The sequence below is a fragment of the Pelmatolapia mariae genome, linkage group LG7 (assembly GCF_036321145.2).
Source record: "Pelmatolapia mariae isolate MD_Pm_ZW linkage group LG7, Pm_UMD_F_2, whole genome shotgun sequence".
In the NCBI taxonomy this organism is placed as follows: Eukaryota; Metazoa; Chordata; class Actinopteri; order Cichliformes; family Cichlidae; genus Pelmatolapia; species Pelmatolapia mariae.
The window spans coordinates 50,062,834-50,089,250 of NC_086233.1; the positions used below are offsets into that span (position 1 = coordinate 50,062,834).

General features: G+C 39.6%; 1 protein-coding gene across 3 annotated transcripts in view; it reads right to left on the bottom strand.

Moving 5' to 3' along the window:
- The window catches only part of ano3 (anoctamin 3), a 39,739-nt gene that overhangs the window by 12,635 nt on the left and 687 nt on the right, over positions 1-26,417 (bottom strand). The window contains exons 2-10 of one of the 3 annotated variants that reach the window (XM_063479501.1): positions 13,338-13,544; positions 8,919-9,046; positions 8,639-8,794; positions 8,448-8,548; positions 8,279-8,323; positions 4,394-4,528; positions 3,713-3,819; positions 3,045-3,100; positions 799-920 (exon numbers count right to left, since the gene is read on the bottom strand). In XM_063479501.1, coding sequence (XP_063335571.1) covers positions 799-920; positions 3,045-3,100; positions 3,713-3,819; positions 4,394-4,528; positions 8,279-8,323; positions 8,448-8,548; positions 8,639-8,794; positions 8,919-9,046; positions 13,338-13,544 — 1,057 coding nt within the window. Of the gene's footprint in view, positions 1-798; positions 921-3,044; positions 3,101-3,712; positions 3,820-4,393; positions 4,529-8,278; positions 8,324-8,447; positions 8,549-8,638; positions 8,795-8,918; positions 9,050-13,337; positions 13,545-26,417 lie in introns of all 3 variants that reach the window. The other 2 variants (XM_063479500.1, XM_063479499.1) reach the window with 2 other exon arrangements.

Sequence of the window (26,417 nt, forward strand, 5' to 3'; positions counted from 1 at the left end):
GACACAAAAAAATAGAGTGGAGAAAATTCACCAATTAACTGTGATGACTTAATTAGACTTGACCGTGCCCGTTCAGCGTGCAGTTGTGGGCGTCAGCGGTGCACTGTGAGATGATCACGGCGGCTTAATGGATAGAGAAAGTTGAACGCTAAGGCTGGAAAATAATCGCTGATCCCAGCAAGCTTAAGCAAGACATTTATTTCAAAACTGCTCTCGTAAAGATTCAATACAGTGTAAAACCAAAACACCTCTCCAAAGTACTTACTAGAACCTCGAAAACCTAGTGCCTTTCACGCTGTCTGTCACCTGTTTAATGCATACAAAGCTGGGAATGTGAAAATGACAAGGTGTGCTTCAGAGACAGTCATCATTTCAACTCCCTCTTGGCAAGAAAGTGAAAATAATATTTCCCTAAATATCAAACCATTCCTTGCCACTCTCATGTTCCTCGTAATAAGATGGATATGACAGACTTGACAGATGGTGATGAAATGCAGAGCTACCAAGGAAGCCGGAAACTAAAGCGAGTTCATCATCAGCTGTTAAAATAGCTCCATCACTTCAGAAATAACAGACGTGCTGCGATGTCAAGGAGTTGTAGATGAGACTGGTCCTCGTGAGAAATCTGTGATCGTGCAGACTTCAAACTCCATTTAAACAACATATCTTGACTGTGATCAAAAAGAGGATCGGCAACATAATCAGGACGCGGTATCTCGCGTACGACGCACACACGTACACAATGTATGTGTACGAAAACAGCTCGTGATTTGTGTCAGCTGCTTCAAAGCTGATTACCTGATGAGATCCAGAGGCTGGTATTTGTACCACATCCCCCAGCGGGCCCAGCGCTCATATAGAAGATGCCTGTGGTTCTGGGCACCATGCGTCTTGATAGAATGTCTGCTCTTGTAACCGCCCTGATGAGACAAGAGAAGAAGAGACTAGACTAAAAAAAAAGTTATATCCTTCAGATATAATCAGCCGATAAGAAACACAAAACATACCACATTTGAATTTTCCCACTATCCCCTGCATTGTTGTTTTTTGTGATGTATTGAAGCACTATATTTGCTACCTTTCATGGAAAGTCAGGTTCTCTCCACCTGCACCTCTGTGAAGCGCACTGGATGTCTTTCACAGTGTAAATACGATGTACAGTACTGTGTAAAAATCTTGAGCCACACCTCATTTCTTTACATTTTGCTTCAGAGGTGCCAGACTTGCTCGTAATTTTGAAAGTGGTCTTGAGCAATAGTTTTCCAGGCTTTCTGAAGGTCGAAGGTTTTCTTTGTACATTATCTGCTTTTTCAACTATCTTCAGTCCAGTTCTCGTAACTGACTATTTTGAGAGGAATGTTTTGTTTGTTTTGTGTCTACATACAACAGCCAATTAGCAAAGAACCAATTTCTTTAGGTCTCTTTGGTGAGCCACGTACTGTCCAGAAGGGCCTCATCAAAATCGGTCTCAGTGTGCAACAGTTAGTGTCTACAGCTAATTGTAAACTGTGGTGTGGTGTCTCTGTCTTGGTTTGGGGGCTGCATTTAAAAATTGATGGAATTATCAACTCAAAAAGTACCATCAGATTTGATCCACTATGCAACACCATACGGAAAGCATCTTATTGGCAGCAGCTTCATTTTTCAGCATGACAATAGTCGTAAACATAGTGCCAATGCAGTAAAAGAATACCTGGACAGAAAAACACACAACGTAACATGAAGAGTGTAGGATCTCCTTTACTGAAAGCAAAACAAAAAGTAGACATCATTCAAAGAAGAGCTTTGAATGTGATCTGAAAAAAATCTGGAGCAATATTCCTGAAGATGGGACAGCACGGTGGCAAGGTGTTGCCTCAAAGTGGGTAGGTGCTGGGTTCAATTCCATCATCAGGCCAAGGTCTCTCTGTGTGGAGTTTGCATGTTCTCCCCGTGTTTGCGTCTCTCTCTGGCTACTCCACCTTCCTCCCACATTCTCTTGACCAAAGACATGCAGTTAGTGGGGTTAGGTTGACTGGTAACTCTAAATTGCCCATAGGTGTGAGTGTGAATCTCTATTTGTTGACCCTGCGACAGATGGGTGACCTGTCCAGGGTGTACCCTGCCTCTTCCCCTAAGACAGCTTAGGGCAAGAGGCCCTTTCCAGCCCCCCCATGACCCTGAAAAGGATAAGCAGAAGAGAATGGATATTCCTAAAGATGACTTTATAGAAAAGTCATCTTCAGATAGAAATTCTAAGAAAGTTTGACTAAGAGAGTTCAAACTTTGAAGTAAAGGTTGTTATGCCAAATATATATATGTGTGTATTTCTATGTATGTTTAAATAAAAATTAACTGCTTTTCACTTTCTTAGCAAAATTTAAAGAAACGAGGGATTGAGTTCAAGATGTTTGCACAGCCCTGTGCAAGCAATCTGAATTTAATTTTAGCCAGATCTGGGACTCGCGTCAGGGTTTGAATCCACCAGCCAGCCAGGGCATTTCTGTGTGTGTTTGCATGTTCTGCCTGGGCACGCATTGGTTCTTTTCGGGTACTCCAGCTTCTTCCCAGAGTCCAAAGGTTAAGTTAATTTCTGAATTAGCTTGTAGGTACAACCCTGAACTGCAACTGAAACTGAGTTGGAGCCACAAGTTTAGGTTGTTTGCATTGATCGCTCTCTCAGACACCTCAGTGGTAGAGCTCTGCATCGATAGTCTGACATCAAATGGTAAAATTGCAACTGTGAATATTCATGTAGTCAGTACAGGACCTGGCATGAGTATGCACAGTCTTATAGCAAGACTTCTGGATGAGGTGCATTACCTTGTGAGGAGCGAACTTGGAAGAGAATAGCAGCCAAATTTATATCAGGTATCTCATTTGCTCTTTATGGATTTTGTAATCGCACCACGTAGTTTAAAGACTTTCTCTCTCTTTGAATGAACGAATCGATGCAAAAGGTCTCTGAATGCCTTTAAAAACTCTGCATGAATAAAAATGTGATTACTCATATTAGTAATTTGTGAGTCTCAACATCTTTTCAGTAGGAATTAAAATCATCTCACCTCATGCGGAGGAAATGCAGCCTCATACGTGTTGTTGCCCAATAGCCGGTTGATTCCTACAGTGGAATAAAGAACAAGGACACCACATTAAAAATTTAAACCCAGTCGTAATTGAGAGACAAATCCACAGAGTGGCTCATTAAAACCGTTATTTCTGCAGGACAACAGCGCAATTATTGTCATCCATTTACTGAAACACCAGACAGTGCGATAAGGTGGAGTTTGGATTTGAAAAGAGTTGCTCCATCTTGTGACTGAGCTGATCTGATTTCTTGGAAAGTAAAGTGGTCAAAGCTATTAAAATATTAACGTGAAACCCATTCCAAGATGCCGAGGCCAAACTTTAATCAGCAAATAATGTTGGCAGCAGACAGACAAGATGCTGAGATAAAAAGAAAAAAAGAAAACCAATTGCCCAGAAGGAGAAGAGAGGAGAGATCAGACACAAATTAGACTGTACCACTTTTGCATCAGCAGCTCCCACTATCACTCTGAAATCAAATTAACAGAAACAGACGTTTTCCCTTTTAAAATAAATGTAGACTCCGTTCCTTTCTCAGTGGATAAATTGTCCTAAATGGATCATTAAGATGGTTATACGGAATGGCATTTGTGCGATGCTGCTGGAAACATTGTTCTGAATGTGAGTAGAAAGCACGGTGATTTACCCATCTTTGATTTTCCCTCCTCATACTTGGTGCGCTGCAGGACATGATGGACTATTCTGCTTCTGGTAGAATTGGAGAAGAAGGTCTCTCTGTTGTTGATTGTGAAGCTGGGAGGAAATAACGGCACACTCCTTCAGTTATTCATAAAGCAACAGTGTATCAATATCACTCAGTAGAGGCCTTTAATGAGAGCTGAGTCGATAACGATGGGAGGTTATTAAAACACAATTCATGGTGCAAAGCTTGTATTCATCCCAACATTATTATCCCCTTCCCCCTTAAAAAACGGCCCAGGCTGACAAGCTAAGGGAAAGTGGAAATGATTCACTGACAGACGAGATTAGATGATGCCTTTCATCACAGAGAAGTTTTGAAAATATGAAACAGCAAGCAAGTTATTTCACGCACATCTGCTGCTGTATTTCAATTTCTTATTTATGATCAACTTGTCTTTATCATCATGGCTCCCAAGTTCAGATGCAAAACTATAAAATATACAAGACTTTAAAGTGCAAACTTCATCGCATGGTTTCTAAATTCCACATTAAGACTTCAGGACGTGAGTGGAAGTGATGGTTAAAAAGAGGGGTGGGGGGGGCTAGGAATGCTGGTGCCCTGTAAAAACACTGTGATCCTGTTTGTGAGTCCTGGCATGCACGAGTGTGTATACATCCTCCTTACTGATGCATGCGTGCTCTGCTGAAGGGAGCTGTGTAGCAGTCGGTTTCCTCCAGGTCAGGCAAGGCCTCTTTGTCCAGCTTCATGGGATTTCTGGGAAGCCAGCTTTTGATTTGGCGACATCTCAGATGAAACCTGCTGCACAGGCGGACGCAGAGAAATGAGATTAACGGCACAGATTAAATGAAAATTGTTTACTTTGATATGAGACAGAGGTCCCTGACCCTTTTCTCCTGACCTACCATGACGACTTCGCGCTACCACAAAAAAGTATGTTTGCACACACATGCACATGTACATGCATTGCTGGACAGCACATGTCTGATTATCTTTTTTCATTCTCATTTCCATGACCCGTGAGCCCAAGAGAGACTGATCCAGGATAACAGCTAGCTTAATCCAAATCATAGGATCACTATATTTTTGCCACCATATAGCCATAATTTACAGACCAAAAGTTGAAGGGTGTGCAAAAAGGTTCTGCAAGTCTGCTAACCAGTGGATTGGAGCTAATGCTAACATATTCACATTGCTTATTCTAACACACACATATATCTACCCAAGTTATTTACAGTCATTTTACAGCATCCACAACCCCCTTTAGCAGCAATAAAGTGAAGCGATCATTTTCTATATGACTTTATAAGTGTCTCACATCATTGTGGAAGAATTTTAACCCACTCTTCTTTAAAACGTTACTTTACTTCATTGAGGTTTGCATGCAGCTAAAGCATTTCAGTTTGGTTGAGCTCTGAACTTTGGGTCATTGCATCTCCTTGATTGTTTTCTTTTTCAGCAATTCTGTTGTAGATTTGCTGCTGTGCTTGGCATCATTGTCCTGGTGCATGACCCAGTTTCAGGCCAAGCTTTAGCTGTTGGGCAGATGGCCTAACATTTGACTCTATAATACGCTGATATACAGCGGAGCTCATAGTCGACTAAATGACTAAGTTGCCCAGGTCCTGTGGCTGCAAAACAAGCCCAAATCAACACACCAGTTGGTGGTTTTGCTGATACACTGTATTTGGTTTTCACCAAATGTTCCACTGTGTATTATGCCAAACATCTCCAATGTGGTCCAAAGGACGTTGCAAATCTAAGCTGTGCTGTCAGAGAGATGAAGTTTTCCTGGGTATCTAATTGGAGACATCTGGCACCTACTTAGCCTCTGAATTCCTATAGAAGTAGTAAGTGTGCACTAGTGTCTATCTGTATAACTGTGCCATATATTCACCATTCAGGAATAACTAAATGTATAGTATTAGGTTAGCACTGAACCCAGTTCCAAGTATGGTCATTTGTGGCGCCCAAAAAAGAAAAATAATGCTGAAGCTGAGAGTTTAAAACAGAATTTAACAAACTGGGTGATACTGTTGGACATCTTTTATATCCTGTCTGAGTTTTACATTGCACACTATCTAATTTTAGGACATTAACTTGTTGCCGTCGTGCCATAAAAAATACAGTGGAGCTGAAGCATTAATTTTCAGACATTTAGTCAATAACAAGTTAACTGAATTATCATTTTCATCAATGCAAAGAGTACATTTCAAGATATTTCAAAGTATAAAAAGGTGAAAATCTCAGAGCTGCTGCTGATGACTTGGTCAGTATAAATGTAAAAATTTGCATATAAAATTTAACTGTAGTCGACTCACTAATTATAAAGAAATTTAAGTTAAAATGTAATAAACTGAAACCTAATGGTGATGACATAAGTAGTAAGAAGCTGCAAAAAGAAACAGATGTAAGGATCTAAGGGTAGAGAGGACATCACAGTTTTTGGTACCGGGCTTTATTAATAAAATGTATCTGACTTTAATATCAGTCCCAGCAGGAATTATCCTCAGGCAGCCATCAATTTCTGTACAAAATGTCCTGACAATCCTTCAGTCTGGACAAGTGTTTGATCAGCCTTCAGACAGACACTCTTTGAGTGATTCTGCTATGCAGCTAAAAATCTGCTCGCTTGGCAATGCATCCTTCTCCAGATTTGTTGGAGAGGCCTCCAGTAATTTGTGAGGCTGCTGTTCTTGTATGCATTCAATAAATATAAATAGCAATTCTGCTGCAAAACGTACTTGCTGATAGATAGTATTTAATGTGTTGTTATGAAGGCTCCAGGTACTGTATGTAAAGATACTGATATCAAACCAACAAGCAGTCGCCACAGCCCATTTGTTCAGCTTTACAGTAATGTGAGTTAGACACAAACCATTAGTTAACACATAAAGCTCATTTACTGCTCGGGTAGATTTTTCTTTTAAGAACAACAGCTTAGCGAAAGCCTGCAGGAGCGCTGAGGAAAACATAATGATCCTCATTCTTCACAATGACTAAGATCGCTCTCACACAAGATTTAATTTAGTTCCCTGAAGTGCTTTGTTCTCAGTTGGACAGGTGGGCGAGTGATTCTTGTCTGTCCGTGTGATATTGTCTGATTTTTGTGCGTGCGGTTAGTGTGTATACACGGTATGTGAAAGCGTAACAAAACAAGCCTGCAGTTATCAGAGTACGGTCAACCTCTTTAATTTTCTACTGACTACAGTCTGTCTATCCATAATGTCATTGTGTTAGTTTATGGCTACAATGCAGTCGACATTTAAGTAGAATAAAACACTAAAGCGGGCACTTATACTGCAGTTAGTGTGTCAGGTCCACGTACCCTTGTTCAGCTATGCTAATAAGCTGTGTTCAAAACAGCGAAACAACAGCAACGACAACACTCCCAGCATGTTCGGAGTTTAATGGATTGAAGCGAACAGTCCTCCACCACCAGCAGTATCACACTTCACTAAATGTTACCTTTACAGAGCTTAACAAAGGCCCTTTCACAGCTCAGACATTAAGTGTCCACTTTGCTGTTGCTCAAGTATCATTTTAGTTCTCTCTCATCAAGTGAGTAAAGCCATTGAAAAAATAGCTTTCAGATTTTATGCATTTCTCCATAATGTTAAATAATTATAACAAATAAGCCATGACTAAAGTTATCAAACATTTTGCTGCATGAGTGAGCATATATTTTAAAGAAAATATTGTAAATCAATATATTTGACCATCAGTTGAGAATCATTTGCATTTAATGAAAACTGTGGCTGTGCACGACTCACTCACGAGTGATTAACCACATACTGATGATCCATCCAGCAATTTGATGCTACCTTTATATGACTGGGAAAATAAATTTGGTGTACAAAAAACTAAGAAACAGGTGTTTTGATCTTTAGTATGGTGTTTTTTAAAACACTGTGTTCTACCACATTTTCTTTCAGTTTCTGGTTATTTCTGTCTGCTTTCCAGTGAGAAGAGGAAATGGAAATTTGGAATTCTTCACAGAACTTGGACAACACTTGAACACCACATCAAAGCGCAAATGCGGCTCTCTAAAAATAGCATGCAAATAAGTCTGTGGGGCTCCATTTTATCTTTAATGAAGAGTATTTTATAGAAAAGCAGAACTGGGTGAGCTGCTTTACTGGACCTTTAAAAACGTGCTGTATTGTAAACTCATTATTTTTAAATAAATAGAAAAGGGCATGTATTTGGAAAACCCTGAAAAATTAAGTACTGCACTTAATCAGTTAAGAATAGTAGTTGATATTGTTAATTATTGTTAAAAGCTTTCCTTTTCAATTATTTATTGCAACTCATCTTTACTGCATACCTTCCAACTTTAAAATTCCAGCGTTTATAAATCCTCTATTTGTACAGTACACTTATCTTTCACATACTTTATCACTATGAGGGCTGCAAAAGGACAAACAAAGGCTTACTCAATCTTCCACCATCATCCACCTTACTACTGAATCCCCCAGACACACCTATGCCTATGAATTTGATTAGAGACACAGATGTATTCAGCTTAAATTATTCCTTAAATCAACTTACCTGCCCAAGGTTTTGCTCTTCCAGTCTGTAAAGTAGCATTTTTTTCTTTAATAACAGACAAGAATATAGGTTAGAAAGACTGTGTAAAGTTGCTGGTGGCTTAAAAAAAACAAAAAAGAACTTCTACTTTTATGTTTTTTCAGAGTTAAAAGGTTCATTCTTTATTTACCTGAAAGGCATTCGGATATTCATCTGCTCAGCGTACTTGCAAAGCGTGTCCCAGGTAGCGTGGACCTTCACAAACATGATGTCGTTGTTCGTCAAGGAAGGCTTTCGAAACAAAAAGGAGTGCAGGGAACTGAGAACAAGGGAGATTTAAATAAATAATAAAGCAACTAAAAGTCTCCCAGGTATATTTACCTCTTTCTCCAGCATCAGACCCTCAGCTCGTAAATTCTTCTCAAACGTGCACCTCTTCTCCACCTGTGGACTCGACTTCTTATAAACCAGGATGTAGTCGATGCGTTTTTTACCATCTCGGAAAAAGAGCCCGGATGAATCCGTTGGATTCTTTCCCTGGAACAACAAAGTTTTATCCAAAACAAAGGACTGCTTCTCAGCGTGCTAATGCCAAAATAACTTGGAACATCATCAGTTTACATTTTGTGATGATTCAGGTGGATCAGTGAGAGTGTGTTACCTGAACTGAATCTGTGCGGGCCTCTAATTTAGCACGGGTGACAGGCTTTTGCAGCAGAAATGACTCGTCTGCCCTCGTTTCACACGTACTCACTTCAGACTCCTCCACGAAGTGATCCTTGCCATCCTCTGCTGCACACAAGTCACAGCAGGATCAATAAAAACACTACTGAACTGGTAAGAAACAACTAAGAGTACCTGATGTGCAATAGGTCTTTGTTCTTCCTAAAGTCAATATTTTCCCTAATCTGGCTGCCAACGCTGACATTAGCGCTGAGCGAAATAAAAATCTAACTTATTTAAACGTGGGTGTCAGGTTGAAAACGGCACCTTGATGCAATTTAACAGATCCGAGCACCGATGTTTAAAAAGCCCCAATCTTGTTTCCTGCCTTGATATGTGCAAACCAAATAACATTTTGTCCAGCCCACACAATATAAACAGTAAATATTGCGCCATAAATTCATTTTCTAAATGTTCCAGCATTGCTTTTTTTGCCTTGCTGATTATTCCTCTACAGCAAAATGTGTGTTAGCTTTTCAGCTCACCATTTTATGAGGGCAAATGTGTTTGCTGTGAAAAACAAAATGATTTATTAGTCTCAAAAAATACTTGTTGTGTGGGTTGTTATGACACAATCTAAACTTCATAACACGAGCTCTGTAATTGCGTGACATTTCACAGCACAGCACAAGTTATACTTTCTCTGGTCCATGTGACAGCTCATTAGCTAATTTCTTCAGGCAGCTGTATCTTTACCTCCTTATCAGTGTAGTGTATTGTTTGATACTGATGTGCAGAAACCAAGTGTAAGAAATCCATATTAAGAGAAGCAATGCTGCTGTATGGGTTCTACCTCTTTTTCTGTAGCTAACCTTGCTCCTGTGACCTGGAGCTTTCGTCTGGATTTCTAGAGTGATCAGAATGAGGTAAAGCGTCAGTGTTTGGAAAAAAAAGCAGCATAGGGTTCATTTATACCTGCTGTGGCTAACAACCTCCACATGTTTTCAGCTCGCCTCCACATGTGTCAGATGTCGAATGCAGGGAGGTTATGGAAGGAAATATCTGTTCCCCAGCACAAACAGGATGAAACATTAATAGTATTAAAGCATTTCTTCCTAAGTCCTAGTCCAGAAAGAGGAACTAAATTGACTACCTTCTTTACACCTACTGGTGTACACAGGCTGTATTAATTCTCTATTTATACTCACTTTATTAGGTACACCAGCTCAACTGCTTGTTAATGCAGCTGGACAGCTGTAGAGTGTGCCTTCTGCAGAAGTTCAACCAAATAACAGAGGGAGGAAAGGTGATTTGAATGTGGCATGGTTGTTGGTGCCAGACAGGCTAGGCTGAGTATTTCACAAAAAGCTCATCTACTGGGATTTTCACATACAGTTGTCTCCAGGGTTTACAGAAAATGGACCGAAAGAGAGAAATTATCCAGTGAGCAGCAGTTCTCTGGGTGAAAATGGTTTGTTGATGACAGAAGAGAATAGCCAGACTGTTTTGAGCTAACAGGAAGGCAACAATACCTGAAATAGCCACTCGTTACAATCAATGTATGCAGAAGAACATCTCTGAACACAGAGAAGCAGATGGACCACACAGAAAGTCACTGTTGTCAGCTAACAACAGGGAACCAAGGATATAGTTTGCACAGCCTCACCAAAAGTGCACAAGAGAAGACTCGAACAACATTGCTTGATTTGATGAGGTTTAATTTCTGCAGGAGTGTTGGGAAGGTAAGCTCTGAATTTATCATAAACAACATGAAAGCACGGATCCATCCTGCCTTAACTCAGTAGTTCATGCTCATGGTGGCATAATTTTGTGGCACACTTTAGGCTCCCTTAGTACCGACTGAGCTTTCTTTAACCACCACAGCCTGCCCTTTATGACCACAGTGGATAAATCTTCTGATGGATGCTTCCAGCAGGACAACACATCATGTCACAAAACTCAGATAATCTCAAACTTGTACAACGAGTTCACTGTGCTCAAAGCGCCCCCACAATCACCAGATCTCAATCTAATAGATCACCTTGGGGATGTGTTGGATGTTTCCAGCACCTTTATGAATATATGCAATAATGAATTAAGGAAGCTCTGAAGGGAAAAGGGGGTCCACACTCAGTACTTTGTAAGATGTATCTAACAAAGCAGCCAGTTTAAAGTTTCCCCACAATTAAAGTTAATATTTGTAGGTTTTTTTTTTTATCATTTAGAAATAAAAGTATTGTGTTGAAAAATGACTGAAGCCTGGCTAATATTTGGTGGTAAAACAAATCCGAAAGGAGACGAGATGGCCAATCACACTGTGAAACAAATATGAATATTTGAAGCTGATCGGTTGCGCTGATTCATGAAGAGGCTCAGAAGTAAAAAGCGAGCGGATTTATCCATTTTATTTCACATCTGGAGAAAATATCATTATAATACAGATAAGCAGAAATACTTACTACTTAATGTCATGTTAACTGTCAAAACCTTTTTATCTTTAAGGGGGACCGGTTATGTTTCTGCCTGTTTTCTGTCAGGTGTACTGTTACAGGGGGAAGAGAGGTAAAATAGCTCCTTTCAGTGAGTGTATTAACTGAGGCGCTGCACCAAGAACCAGTCTGAGATAAGTAAGGATTACTTTGGACTGTTAATAATGCGGAGTAGAGTCAAACAATAGACGTAAGGAGGTGGAATAATGAGCAGAATGTGTCCCTTTAAGGTGAAGTGTGATCTAATTGTCTTTATATAATGTGGGCACTGTTCAAGTTCTCATTCAAATAAAAATGGTGTGGATTTTTATGCCTGTAGTTCCTGTTTCAAGGTGCGATAAAATGATAACAATAGCAGCAAAATATAACCCGCTGTACATTTTCAGTTCTCTAGCAGTTTGTCTTCCAGCTTGAGAACCACTGAAAAACATCTGTCACTTTCCACAGGTGGGAAACTGTTGATGGATGATCTTCCTTGTTTACCAGCTCCTGCTCGTTGCTCTGTCTACACTCTCTCCTTCTGTCTGCACTCTGAGCCAAAAAGGAAAAAAAAAATTCAGACCTGATCCTCACACGACTATTCCCAGCACAGCGTCAAAGAGACGGTTTACACCAAAATAGAAACACCTTGTGCAGACACAGCGTGAAATTCTTATATCTAGTCCCACTTTTGCACACTGCACTCCGCACCAAAATAACAAGTATGCAGACAAAGGGCATTTCAAGGTCAGGAAAATACCAATATGCTGAAGTGCTGCATGCACTAGTTTTCATGCTGTGACAAAAATAGCACTCTCACTGTCTGTGGCCTCTAAATATTCTTGAAGCTGTTAATGAGACCGAGTAATTTTCCTCTCCAGCAGGCACATCCGTGGTACTGGCCCATAACAATAATATACTGTATTTATATTACCAGCATTTTCCCACGCTATCGCATTCCCTCGGAACGTGCTCCAAGCAGCTGCGACTTTGCGCAGTGTTTTCTAAATCTCCTGCAGCATTAACACAATCTGTTCCATCAATATTACACACAAGCCTTAAATACCACCATCAATATAAAAATCTGTGTAGTGACCAGCTCAATTCCTGTTGAACCTAATGTTCAATACAATCAGTCCACACTACGGAGAAAATAATTAAACATGCCATTCAGACAATAAAAGGCAATAATGGTGAAAACATTTAAGAGGCTTTTGTTTTTTTTGGAAATATTGTACAACCTGTGATGTATACAACAGAATTACTTCACAGAAAAAACTTACACTGGGGGAAATAATTCTTTAGGAAGAGGAATGCTGAGTATAAACCCAAAGAACACTATCTCCATCAAGCATGGAGATGTAAACGTTATGTTTTTGGGCTGTTCTTGTGCTAGAGTATGTGATAACTGTACGTCACTGTGGGGCCATTAGACGGGGCCATGTACCATAAAATCCTGGAAGAGAACCTCCTTCCCTCAGCCAGAACTGTTGGTCTTCTAGCACGACAGTGACCCAAAACATGCAATCAAAAAACAAACCAGTGACTAAAGAAGAAGCACATTAACCGGATCAAGTAATTATTTCCTCCACTGTATATTTATTAGGAGGCCCTGTAGACCGTGATCGCTGTGGATCTTTAAAAAAAATTAAAAAAAATAAAGCTTTGTCACCAAAAACAAGAAAAAAAATCACTACAAGTTATTTTTTAAATTTATTTATTTTTGGCCAGCAAAGAAGAGCAGAAGTCACAAATTAAAAGCAAACAAGACACGGTGATTAAACCTACAGTTGTATGATATTGTAATGTTAAAGTGTGCACATACTTTCATGGTGAGCTTCAATATCTCGCAAGATCAATTTACATTGATGTAGCCGCTCTCTAATAACTGAAGGATCTTGTCCACTAATGGGTATGGAAAACGTGTGAGTTACTGACAGTGGACTGACCTGTCTGTGGGGGGAGGAGGCTGCAGGAAGTGCTGATGCTCTGACTCAGACCCTCAACCTCTGGTTTAGGCTCCGGGCTCAGAGGCACAGACAGGAAGTGGTTGAGGTTGATTGGATGAGTCTGACTTTGGGCCAGGCAGGGCAGACTGCGGCGAGACGGCTTTAGGCTCTTCTCCTTCAGGATCTCGCTGATGCTTGTGTGCATGCCTGAGGAAAAAGAAACGGAGGAAAAGTTAATATCAATAGTTGCTTAAAAGAAAGAAGAGCAGTTGGAAATCTCCCAAGCCTGAAAAAAAATTCCATGCATGAGTTTTTCAGATTAGCTCATGGAGAAAAAGAAAGTGTTTTATACACTTAGTTTTATGTCATATTGTACAATTTATACACAGATCCACTGTTAAATTTATACTTCTATATACGGCAAACAGAATAATACAAATATGTTTTAATCAGATGCACTTGCATTAAAGGATGGATTGGCTTTGGCTGCGCTCGTTGATGAAGCTCTCAAAGAGGCATCAAAAAAACAAAAATTATGCAGAGAGAACTACTACATCAGCACTTCATTATAAGTCAACAATACTACAAAAGTGGTACTCTAAACTCCGTGTGGTATGTGGTGGTTACATGTATTACCACGAAAGTCTCTGCAGAATAATCAGGGAAGAGGTCTGATCACAACTCACACCGTTAGATTACATGTTGACAGCTGGTAGCATAGTAGCTAATGAATGAGAAAGTGATAAGAAAATATGAAAGGAGCACCGCTCAACAGAAAGTAAGCTTACTTGTTATGGCTAAGTGGACAACAGTCATGTAATGCTGTTCTCCAATTTCAATGCTTGTACAACATTGTGGAAAACACCACAATGATGGCATTTCAGTTTGGACATTTGATGTTGCATGAGTTTGGATAATTCTTTAATATATCCAGCTCTTCTGGGTCAGCCAGTTTTATATAATATAATAAACACCGCATGACTGGATTATCTCTTCAATAAAGCAGCTGAAGTCAATAAACAGTAAAATAACACCCCTGGTAAGATGTTAAAGTAAGAAGAACTTGACACACTGTACATCAATTATAGCAATAATGAGTTTCTTTCCGCTGTTTCCTATCAGGCTTCCATCCATTTTCTTAATCATTTATCCAACCAGGGTCACAGTGGGGCTGAAATCTATCCCAGCTGACATTAGGCAAGATGTAGGGTTACACCCTTAACATCTACATCACATGACTAACAGCCCAATTTAGAATCAACATTTAATTAAAGTGTTTGTCTTTGGACTGTGGGAGGAAACCAGAGCACCCATAGAAAAGCAACACCAACACAAACATGCAAACTCCCCATGGAAAGCAGATCATGAATCATCACTGAGGCAACATGAGAGTTAGTCAACCTGCTACAAGTTTATATAAAATATTCATCTTATCATTTTACTTCCTTGCAGAAGCAGATACAAGCTTTGCATTCACCATTTTTATATTTGCTTGTATCTAACAAAACAGCATATATGACCAGTAATAATAACAACAAAACAAACAAAAAAAAACTGAGTGCCCTGAAATCATGAGAGGGGATGAAAAAAAACAAAGGAAGGGAGAAATCTCTGTCAAAAGGTCCACTTTTTTATGGGCTCCACTGATAATGTCTGTCCTTCATAGTGCATTAAAACCATCAGCACTCCCTCATTTCCATCAAATGACACACTCCAGTACCTCGAGACCAGCAGTATTAGATGAGGAGCACGATTGTGTGCCTTAGCACTCCAACCGCCTGAACAAATAAACATTTAATAACATTAACTTGTTCTACACCCCGATTAGCTTTGCGCTAATAGAATATTCATCACTGTGACGATGAACTGTAAAGAGAGAAGTTAATGAGAATAATGAATGGCCATCAGTTGAAACAGAACACTGTAAATGACCTTCAGCCTCAGCGCTGCAGCTCCTGACTTATTTATTAACGAAATTAAGGCGTTGCCTTTAGATGAGAACGTGACTTCTTTTCACATCCAGTGATGAATTCACTCACTGACCTTCCTGAAACATTCAAGTGAAACATGAATTGATCATTTACTCTCTGTACAGTGAGGGCCCGAGCTGCAAGCTGTTCAATAATTCATTTTCATGACATTGAGCTGAATGGGATTGTCACGGGGAGGCCCTGTAAATTAAAGAGGACGTGGCACACAGTGTTCGTCGACCGCAGTCATCCTTATCCTTCCACCATGCTGCAGGTTAAGCATTTAAACCTGTGAGTGTTATGCTGAACACAGGGTCATATATGGGATCTTGAAGAAGATTTTAATTTGATTCATTTTTGTGTTTCTCGCCTGTCTTCTAGGCCGCACTTTCTCTGGTTTAAAAGCAGGAAGGACCAAACTGACCCCTATGTGGTGTGCGCTTACCTTGATGACATAATGAGGAGGAAAGCTTGGAAGCAGCTGGAGACCAAGTTTCCACTATTAGCATGCTTAGTATGTTAAATATAGTCTGGTAATGAAAGAGCACCGCTTTAAGTTAATTGATTCTTTTTTTCTTCTGGACTGGGCTGGTCTGCACAATCTTAATAAACAGATATTTACATGCGAATATGCAGAATTTACAAGATGCTTGGTATCAGACCTGGTTTCTGTTTGGAGTCTGCTTGTAGACTAAATTTAAATCAGTAATGAGGTTTAAGAAGCATTTACTCGTAGTTTTTATGGATGAAATAGAAAAATGTAGGAGTGTAAAAAATAAAAAGTTTGAATGGATTATTCAGAGTTTGGACTGAAGCGAGTTATGTAGAAAGCAAAAGAGGGATTGCATTTGCTGATATACAATCTGAAATCCATTTGCTGCTGCATGACAACAGTTTCGCCTCTTATAAGATTTTTGAAATCATCTGCATTTGTAAACAATGACTAATGCACGCGGCAGGATGTCTTGAGCCAGACATCCATTTTCAACTATCTTGAGATATGCTGGCAACACTGGAGTCTGAAAAATTTGCCTTTGCCCCGTAGGCTAAGGCAGCAGACTGCTTTATATAAACAAGGGTCATTTTGGCAAATCAGGCCACAGTGGCTGCTCTGCCAGGGGCCCAACTTTAAAAGGTTATAGCCCGGTGCAAAGTTGTATGTTATAGTTTCTCCTTTTAAAGTTTAAAGCATCCTGTTGCTCTTCATTATTTACAGTTAATGAATTTAACTGTAAATGTGCAGCATTAATCCCCAGCTCCAAAGACAAAGGGGAAATTAAAAAAAAATGCAAGCTTCGAATCTGAAACAACTTAATGACCCTTGATGCTTTTAACATTAAGCCAACCATCACGGGATTTTTCAGCACTGAGTGAGAATAAAGCCAGTTTAATATGCAAGCTTGTCGGCCAATCATGGTGTTCGTTCCCCCAATAACCCTGCAGATATGAGATGAATGAAAGTCGTAAGCTCTAGCTCACATCTACAATGAATTATTAAAGTGAAAAACTTCAATGCATTAAAGCAAAATTGTGCTTACAGCTTAAAATCCACTCCATTCAGGAGCGTGGATTTAAAAATAATTTGAAATCAAACTCTGAATGGTCAGCAAAAACACGGCATGGGGAAGCTGGAAATTATTTTTTTGTCTCCATCATGTAATTTGTCCTCAGGCTCATAACAACACGGGAGCACAAAGGTTCCTCCTTAGCACGCTTAACGTTTCAGTCAGTTTCATCAGAGGCATTATCGGAGAGAGTCATGACATGCAGAGACTGAAATCCGTGGGATAAATCAATTCAAAAGACAGTTGTAGAGGCACAACTTCCAAGTTTTAAAACCTTATTTTGGGGAAAAGTTTGCAAACTTTTTAAGTGTCAGATTTGACTGGTGATCCTATACAAGTTGTCCCAGTGGCCACTAAAAGGCAATGCTTCAAAATAACTGAGCAACTAAGTACCCAGAGGCATTTCAAGATGACAAGGCTAGTGACAAGACTTGTTTCTGAAAGGACTTTTGATATTTCTAATCAACACTGAGCTGTAGGTTGTCAAGCACTTGTTCTGTAGGGAGACTTATTGTGACAATTACATCTGCACTGACATTTAAAAAGAAAACAGAGTTTTTACAGTCCGGTTAGCAAAAAGGTTTGCTTCGCTCAGCAGCATATTTTTCTCTATGACTGGAGTAAATCATTGAGAGCTTAAGTGGCTAGAGGCCTAAAGTGTACTGGTCACAGTGGATTAGCTTAAAGAGTGGCTGTATCCTTATACAATGTAACTGTCCAATAAGCTGACTCTGTCTGTGTTGAATCTCTTATGTTTATGCATAAAGGTTAAAAAAAGTCAAACAATGTCCCGATTATTTTAAAAGACAGCAGCAAGACTCAACATGTCTGAGATGATACTTCAGAGCAAAGTGAGCTAATTGGTCTGCAGGGGCACTGCTTGGTGGTCTCAATGGGTCCTCAAAGTTTAAAATAGACCCACAAATTGGAGTTGGTGTTGTGTGAAATTGCTTCTGTGGAAATTGAGATGACTTGGAGATGAAAAAAAGCACCATTCAAATCAGACTCTGTGGATATTAGGGATATAATAATAGTTATCTGACAATCACTGGCCTGATCAATAATATTGGCCCAATTTTGTCATGCAGGAAGAATCTATGTACTCTGCTGTCAGAGCATCTGAAGACGGTGCACCGTGTAAGACATATAAATATAAAAGGGGTTCATCTACTGTCAAATCTCATGCTTAATCTCGCTGTGTTCTGGCTTAAACTGGTTTGTGAGGAGAAAGTTAATCCCGTGTGCATGCTCGGACTGTGCGTGCATGTGTGCACGTCCGAGTTTTGTACGGGACTCGCCCACTATTCAGAGAAAAAGATGCTCGCTGTGAGGTGATAAGGTTAAAAAACACCTCCAAATTCTCTCTGCATCAGCATACAACAAAGTCTCTAAGACAGTTTCTGTGCACTCTCGCAAACACCCACTCAGGCTCATCTGACGTGAAGCTGGACGAGCTTCAGGGAGGGTCGTGATCTGGGATTTGGATCTCTCCTGTGCAGCTTGTCCATGACGGTCTTTTAATGTGAGATTAAAAGGATTTTTCAGGTCTGTCCATGTGTGTGGGTATGATACTGTATACATGTGCCTGTTTGATTGTATACTGTGTACTCTATTATTGCCTCCAAATGTTAGTGACAAATGCTAAAGCCAAGAAAGGAGGATGATTATCAGATCGCTATGCTCCTCTTGATTAATTCTGTCATAATATGATAAGTCTGGCGTACGTCTGACAGCTTCACAGCACTGTGTTTAGGTGTGAATGCAGCGATTCTACTCTTAGCCAGCTGGAAGAGCAAGCGGTTGATTTGAAAAACAGCAAGGATTTGATGATCAGGTACAAGCAGTGAGATATTAAAAACAGTGCGGTGAAACAGACGTAAAGTTCTGCGGGATGTCACTTTGAGTCACTTTTGTCCGCTATCACTGAAAAGGGCTATGAGGCATTGAGACTTTATGTGAAAGGATGTTGCACAAAGAGAATTCAGGTCAGTGGGCTGTTTCCCATCATGCCTCTAAGTTTCCTCGTTTTACCCTTTGAATTATTCATCCTTGTTCAGCTTATAACACTTTCGCTGTCACAGCTTTCAAATTAGGAACACTGCATCAAGTCCTTTTCAAACAATGCTGGGGTTAGGTACTAAAGGATTAAACATCACTTGGATTGTGTCATCAGATTACAAATGAAAAATAGTAATCAGACCAAATTACATTTAAAAATTAGATTTTTTCATATTGATTAGTTTACATTTTCATTGCATCCTAATATAACACTTTTTACATTATCAAATCGAGTCACTCCTTCATGCTGGATCACCATTATTTTCTTCATGATGTTTAATTAATATATATTTTTTCAAGACACATGGTGATTTATAGATAATTGAGTTTTTCATTATTATTTATTTCTATTCACATTTGACACACAATCATTTTGGTTAAGTGTTATGTGTGGCCTCCGATGAAAAAACAGCAGGAGTATCTCAAAAGGAAAATACACTTTACCCGAAGGCACTTCTTTTATTTCATCTCTAAAAGCAAAACAAAGTAAAACTCAGACCAGACGTCAGGCACTGGATAAATGCTGTCAAACCCTCTCTCTCACAGAGAGTTGGTCAGAATAGATCACTGCAACTGTGTACATGTAACATTGTTTGTGGTTTTTTTATGATGAAGTTTTTATTCTTCTTCCGTGAACGTCCGCATTTTTTTTCTAGGATGTGAATTTTTCTTAAATGTCAACTCAGTGATTTATTGGTCAAAATTGGATAAAAACCCTGAATAACCAAGTGTGGTGTGTACTGTTATTGTAGAAATATTTAAAATGTCATGTCACATTTGACCTTTGACTTTTCATCTGAGGCCACTAGCTTGATCTAATGGTCAAAGTTATAATACTGCTATATACAGCTTTTCAAAACTATGTTTCTTACTGCCGTTCGACAGAATTCTTAATATCACATTACTTTGGACCTCTGACCTTTTCCTCAAGGTCAAATAAATTTAAATCTTCATAAAATGTCTTTTATCTTTAAAACTATGCTTGAAATTCTGCTGCCTTTGCTTGTTTGGGAACATTTAGAAAATGATGTTGGTATATGATGTTGGTATATGGGGTTTCTAAATATCACATTCAAGGATGCATTTTATACACATTTGACCTCTGACCTCACTTTCACATTTCACATCTAGTACCCAGTAACCAATACCCAGAGAGTGAGCTGCCCGGGGGAGATTTGCACTCTCATCATCACCATTAATGTTATATTTTACTGTACTTTCTGGGTGTGTAATACTTCATGTTTTTCTTATATAATAAAATTTTGACAGAATCAGTTCAGATTATAATAATGTGACCTGAGAGCACTCTCTGCTAGCTGCTGGGACAGATTTGTTTAGAAGTCTGCGTTAATGTGACTGATGTTGTCTCTCAGGAGTTTGGCAGCGTGTTTCAAATCCCATGGGATTCTTAACTGTAGTGTTTAGCTTGGTTTAACTTCAGGAATAGAATCCCTCCATTAAAACAGACATACGGAAGTGGGGCATCAACAAGAAAAGCTCATGTAGTAAACCATTCATCAGTTTCATTTTTTAGAAACTAATTTCATTTATGACTGATGACAAACACAGTTTTTTTTTGATTACCATAATAAAATGGCCCTGAAATAACAACTATGGCCTCTCCCTCACCACCATTGTGGCCTGGATTAACTTTTGTGACCAACACAATTAGCTTTTCCTCCAAACACTTCACAAATTAAACAGTACGATTCTAGATGACTCAAACCTACTCATGCATAGGTTTGCAGGATCAAGCATCATCAGACTTGACATTTGCAGTAAAACGCTTCAGAGGCAACAGCACATGGGAATGAACAAATGCACCTCCTCTAAGGAGCATAAAGTATGTAAAAAACAAATATGCATCAAGGTCCGAAAATCTGCAGGCTCACATCAAGTACCGGCCTGTGGGCAGACAGAATACTCCAATACTCCAGCCAAGTGCACGATGGGGCCTCTGTCATGTTTTAAAGACTTCATGAGGTTCAAAGAGCCTTTCAGGGTGAGCTGTGAAGGGAAATCACATATGTTCATTATCCAACTGGTTCTTGTTCATCCACATCTGGTGAGAGGACTTGCTCAGTGATGACTAAGGACTTGCTCAGTGTCTGTAATATCCTGTACAAGTCCACATGAAAGTCCACAGTTTCCCCCTGGTGTCAGGTAAAAGCTTACTTGAACAATACTTGACGTGAAGCCTGGCCACAGTAGAATATATTCTGAAATCATTTGAAGCACTACCTTGCCCAATGTTTTTGGTGAGTAAGACACTGTCGATACTGTAGCCACCTAACTGCCTGCTAAAGTTAAAGGACACAGATCTACAAAAAGCCGTTTTGCTTGTGAACACTGGAACACAATGGGTCGAAGCTCTCTGCATTAGGGTGGATGATGGGTGGAGTGACTGGCAACAGCTTTCAAATCACTGCAAATTTCTGCATGCTGCCCTATTACTGTATTCAGCTATTATTATCATCATTATAAGGTTCATATTATATTTAACCTGCTATAGTTTCATGTCAGCATCGTTCCGTATAAATAACTGACACTTGCTACAGAAACCTGTCTGGGCACCCACGCAGAAGTTCAAGCTCACGTCTCTCCTCTTTGAGATGAATGTGCGTCTGGAGAGGAGTTACACTGATCCATCATCATCAGGACAACAGCAGGAGTGCAGTTTGTGTCTGCTGGCTTGATTTGAAGCTTATTGCATTTAATCCTTTGCAGAAATATACGTTCATCCTCCGTTTTCACCTTTTTTTAAAAAAAAAACTAGGCACATGTCAAAGAGTCTGCTGTGTATGGGGATTGCTCATTTTACAGATATGAAAACAGAGAGGAAGACATGCAGGCACAAAGAAAAATAAAGAACCGAGCAAATGCTATGACTTCACAGTGTTTTAGCTGCCGGCCGATGTATCCATCCACAACAGTAAATTAAATCATTCACCACTGTTTGCGAAGGAGGCTTTCCTGCTGGTATAGCCTCGATTCTTTGTTATCGTGCTGTGAGTGGGAAATAAACTCCAAAATGTGTATGTGTGTGTGTGTGTGTCAGCAGTTCTGGTGAGAGAGTGTTGTTTGCGTTTTTTTGTGATACACCACCAGGGATGATGGCGACAGTTACTGCTGATCACACAGGGGGGCGATATGATGATCAGACTGTGGAAAAGATTGCCCAGACCTCAGGAACACAATGACACTACGACCACAGACACACATTTAAGTTACTGGGAGAATGGCACACTGGTTTGAAGCACAAAACCATGCCATCTTTAATAAACCAATACTTTTAAAGGTTAAAGACCTGCTAACACTGACTGAAGACACACAGATTACCACATTTCTTTTTCATACACAGTAATGACTCCCCACTTCCAGATGATGAGAAATTAAGTCTTAAAACATTGCTGAGTAAAGTCCGGAGAGTCTTTGAGGCTTGTTTTTCTTCACAGTATTTAAGATTGCCTTGACTCTAAGCTTCTAAAGCTTAATGCTTCATCAGGCATTGAAAATGTATCGCCTCTTGGAAAGCTCATTTAATTAGAAGGACCTGAACAAGAGACGTAACACATAGAGCAAGGGCACTTTTCCCATTCATCCGTCCCTTATCAGGCCTGGCCAGTAAAACATGGTATGAAGGCTATTCTAATGATATGAGTCACATGAGAATTTTGGTGCAAACAGCTTCCTTGAACAATCTTCAAAGCTATTAGATGGCAAAGGGTGGCGGATTGTTTTCAGTGCACACCTGCCAAGTGATAGATCCACAGCAGAGTGCAATAACGCATCCCTAAGCTTCATTTAACACGTAGCAGTATTCAGTGCATTTATTCAGCTGTCATAAAATTGCCGTTTTAGCGACTCTGTTGTGCACTAATAATTGAATCAGCCCTCACACTTTTTTTGTGTAGTGAACCGTGTGGTTAAACAGTGGCATTAGGCTACAATAGCTTTAAAAGCTTTTAAAAAATAGGCCATGGAGCTAAAACTATATGTCATCTGTTTGAGCAAGCGACCCATATGCTGAAAGGCTGCAGGGGCCTAGGCCTGCGAGTCCATCACAAAACAATTACCATGTGTAAAATAAAGGCTCAAATAAGGGCTAAAAATAAATAGGATATATGGGTTGAAATGACTTTAAGTCTTAAGTTCATATTTGAAAAATGCTTAACTGCTTTAACAGATATTTTATTTCTTCCAGCTCCCCATTTAAAAATGTTTCTGATTGTAAATCAGGCATCTTCCCGCCCAATAACTGTATTCTCAATTATCAATTTTTTTCTATTTCTCTATTTTCTGTCAGTAAAGTGTAAAGACTGTAAAAGGCCTCAATCCTAAAAAATCAGCAGGTCTTGATAACCTCCCTCCATATTTCTTGCATCTCACTGCTGGTATTATAGCCCAAACAGTGTCACATATTCTTATACTGTTCCTGATATTTGGAGAAGAACTTTTATGTTACCTTTACCAAAAGGTGGTGATCCCACTTTATTAAATAACTATCGACCCATTTCTAAACTTTGCATCACAGCTAAAGTGCTTAAGAAACTGGTGAATGACCAATTAAAAAAATACTTGGTGTCTAATCAGTCTGGTTTCAAAGAACAACATAGCACGGTCACTGCTTCGATTAAACTTTTAAATGCCAACAGTAAAACACTTTAAAATACATGAATGAATGGTTTATAACATTTATAATTAGCTCCACGGACACGTCTGTCAGTCACGTGCAGTTGAGCCAGACAGCCTGACCGTAAACGTACCTCTGCACAGATGGCACATTTTTACCCACTGTTTACACAATTCAGGATCCTATTATACAAGCCTGGCAGGACCTCTGGGTTGCATCATTATAGGAGATTAAGCATCCTCTTTCTCTTCCAATCTGTGTCCTCATCGCTTTAACGTCACACTATCCACTTATGCCTCCGATTGCTTCTGATTCCACTACATGACAGGATTTTCTGCATAGCCTCTGTTGCATTTTTGCATACACACCTGAGGAGGGAATGGATACAAGCTACAGGATACAATATGCAACATCAAGCCTATATTGTACAGAGGTTTGGTTTGGTTTAAAATGCCCAAATGCTCAGACTCTGCGGGGGTTTGTGGATGTGATTAAATATGTTTTGGGCTCCAGCAGAACTTCTGCCTGCATTGTTCTTATAACCTAGCAACCAAACAAGCGCCGACTATTTAAGGACTGTGAAAGTGTTAAAGCTGCTAACTGCCAGACAACACACACACACACACACACACACACACACACACACACACACACACACACACACACACACACACACACACACACACACACACACACACGTGCGCATACACACAGAAGAAAAGACTTGTTTTTGTTATTTTGTTAGTTTCAGCCAAGCATGCTGAATAAGTCATTGTACATAAAACTGATGTCTGCCTACTATCCTACAGTAGCCTGTTTAAATATATAATAGACAGATAATATTATCTGTTCTGATATTAGAGTCTGTGGCTATAAACTCATCTGCCTGCTTGCATAAGAGGACAGGTGGTCAGCCCTGGACTGTGCAAGCAAAGGTTTATGCACGTGTGCATGCACACACCACAACAACAAATACACAAAAACTTCAACATTTACTGTAGAAAACTGCAAAGCGAGCACAGCCTCAGTCCTACAGATGCCATCTACCACTGACAAGCACTCACAAACATCAAAGTTACTCCTTCTGGGTTAAAAAAAAAAAAAAGCAACACCCATGATGAAGATGAGCAGAATATCATCTGATATAGAATATACAAACTATAATAGAAGCCGGCTGGAAGGACTACACGCCTCTCACCAAAGTGCACAATGCTATGTAGAAGCATGGAGCTTAGACTTAAATCTTTGATTGAAGAACCAGGTTATCTTTAAAAATTTTATACGCTTAAAGCAAAAAAAAAGAAGAAAAACTTTCTGCAGAGTGTTCAGGATTTCAACGTGATCCACCAGCATGCTGCAGACAAATCTGACTTCATGATCAGTCTGCCAAAGAGCATTTGAAATTCACTCAAATCCTTGAAAGCACAAATCAGATGAGTCATTTTTGCCAAAGACTAACTGTAGCTGTGCTTTTTTTGCTGTTCATATCACCCGAGTGAGATATTTTTGAAGGCAAGATGAAAAGGACATCTCTTCTGTTAAATTTCATCCATTTCTAACCTGCAGCTCAGCAGTGTGCATTTTAACTGAAATATGGAGAATAATAATAATTAAACTCCCAGATAAAGTACCTGACATTAGCTTCCAGATGATTTTAGAATCCATTTTCAGATTTTGGTGATTACCTACACAGTTATAATGGTTTTGCTGCAGGAACCCTACTAAAACTTTTCAAAGGATTCATATGGTGAAACGGCATTTCCAGCTCCAAGCCTTTTAATGCATATGGTGCAATTGATTGTGTTCGAGGAAGTGCAATATAATCGCTGAGTTTTGCTTTAGCAGGTCTTTGTGAGCCAAAATTCACCACCTTCGCGTTTATTTTAATGGTGCACTTAACAGCCACTGAAATATTGAGTGGGTCCTCTGGGTTACAAACTTTAACATAAATCTGATATAGTCCTCTGGAGCGCTGACTGAAGTCACGAGGCCATTATTCTGAGCTTATAAAATTTTAAAATGTAGGATTTTCTCTGATGCATTAATACAGAAGGAAATAATAACTGAACAGACGAACGATTTACACGATTAAACAAAGAATCCAAAATAAACCCAGAGAGGTGAACAAGAGCAGCCTTTCCCAGCAGGGCATCCCCCACTCATGAGATTGAGCTGCTCAGCAATGTCTCATCAGAAGCCAGGGGATGCACCTTCCCATCTTCAGCTGGGTACGCATAACAAAAGAGGTAACTGTTCCCCATTTATTAGCCTGGCTCAGCATGAAAAACAAGATCTTTCTTCACCGTTTTTCTAAATTTAGACAGCAAGAACCACAAAGTATTGAAGAAGTACTAATTTCCCCCAAGGAACCCTACTTAGGGTGTAAAATCAATACTGGCCCAGCAGTGTAATCAAGCTGCACTTAGAAGCAGTTGTATGTGGCAGTGTTTTTTTTTTCCTCACAGATTTGCAGCAGTGTGCAGACACGAAGTAGCTTTCTTTTACAGAACAGTTTGTCCTGTGTGTAAAAAGAGTACCTGTCCAAAATGCAAAACAACCAACAGCACACCAACATGGAGAAATTAAATCTGACAGTTTTTCCCTCCATTTTGACTGCATTACAGGAACTTTTAACAGCTTCATTAAAAAAAACGACTGACAGAAAACGCCGAAGGAAGCTATTCCTCGCAGGTTTCAGGGCACAAACATATCACTTTGTCACAAACTATCTGGCATGTTTCTGAACAGATCTGAACATAATGGTTTTTATTTATTTTTCCCCTTCAAAGCACAACTGAATATTAAGTTTGGTTATTACCTTCTTGTCCTACTCATTCATATGAGCATGGATATA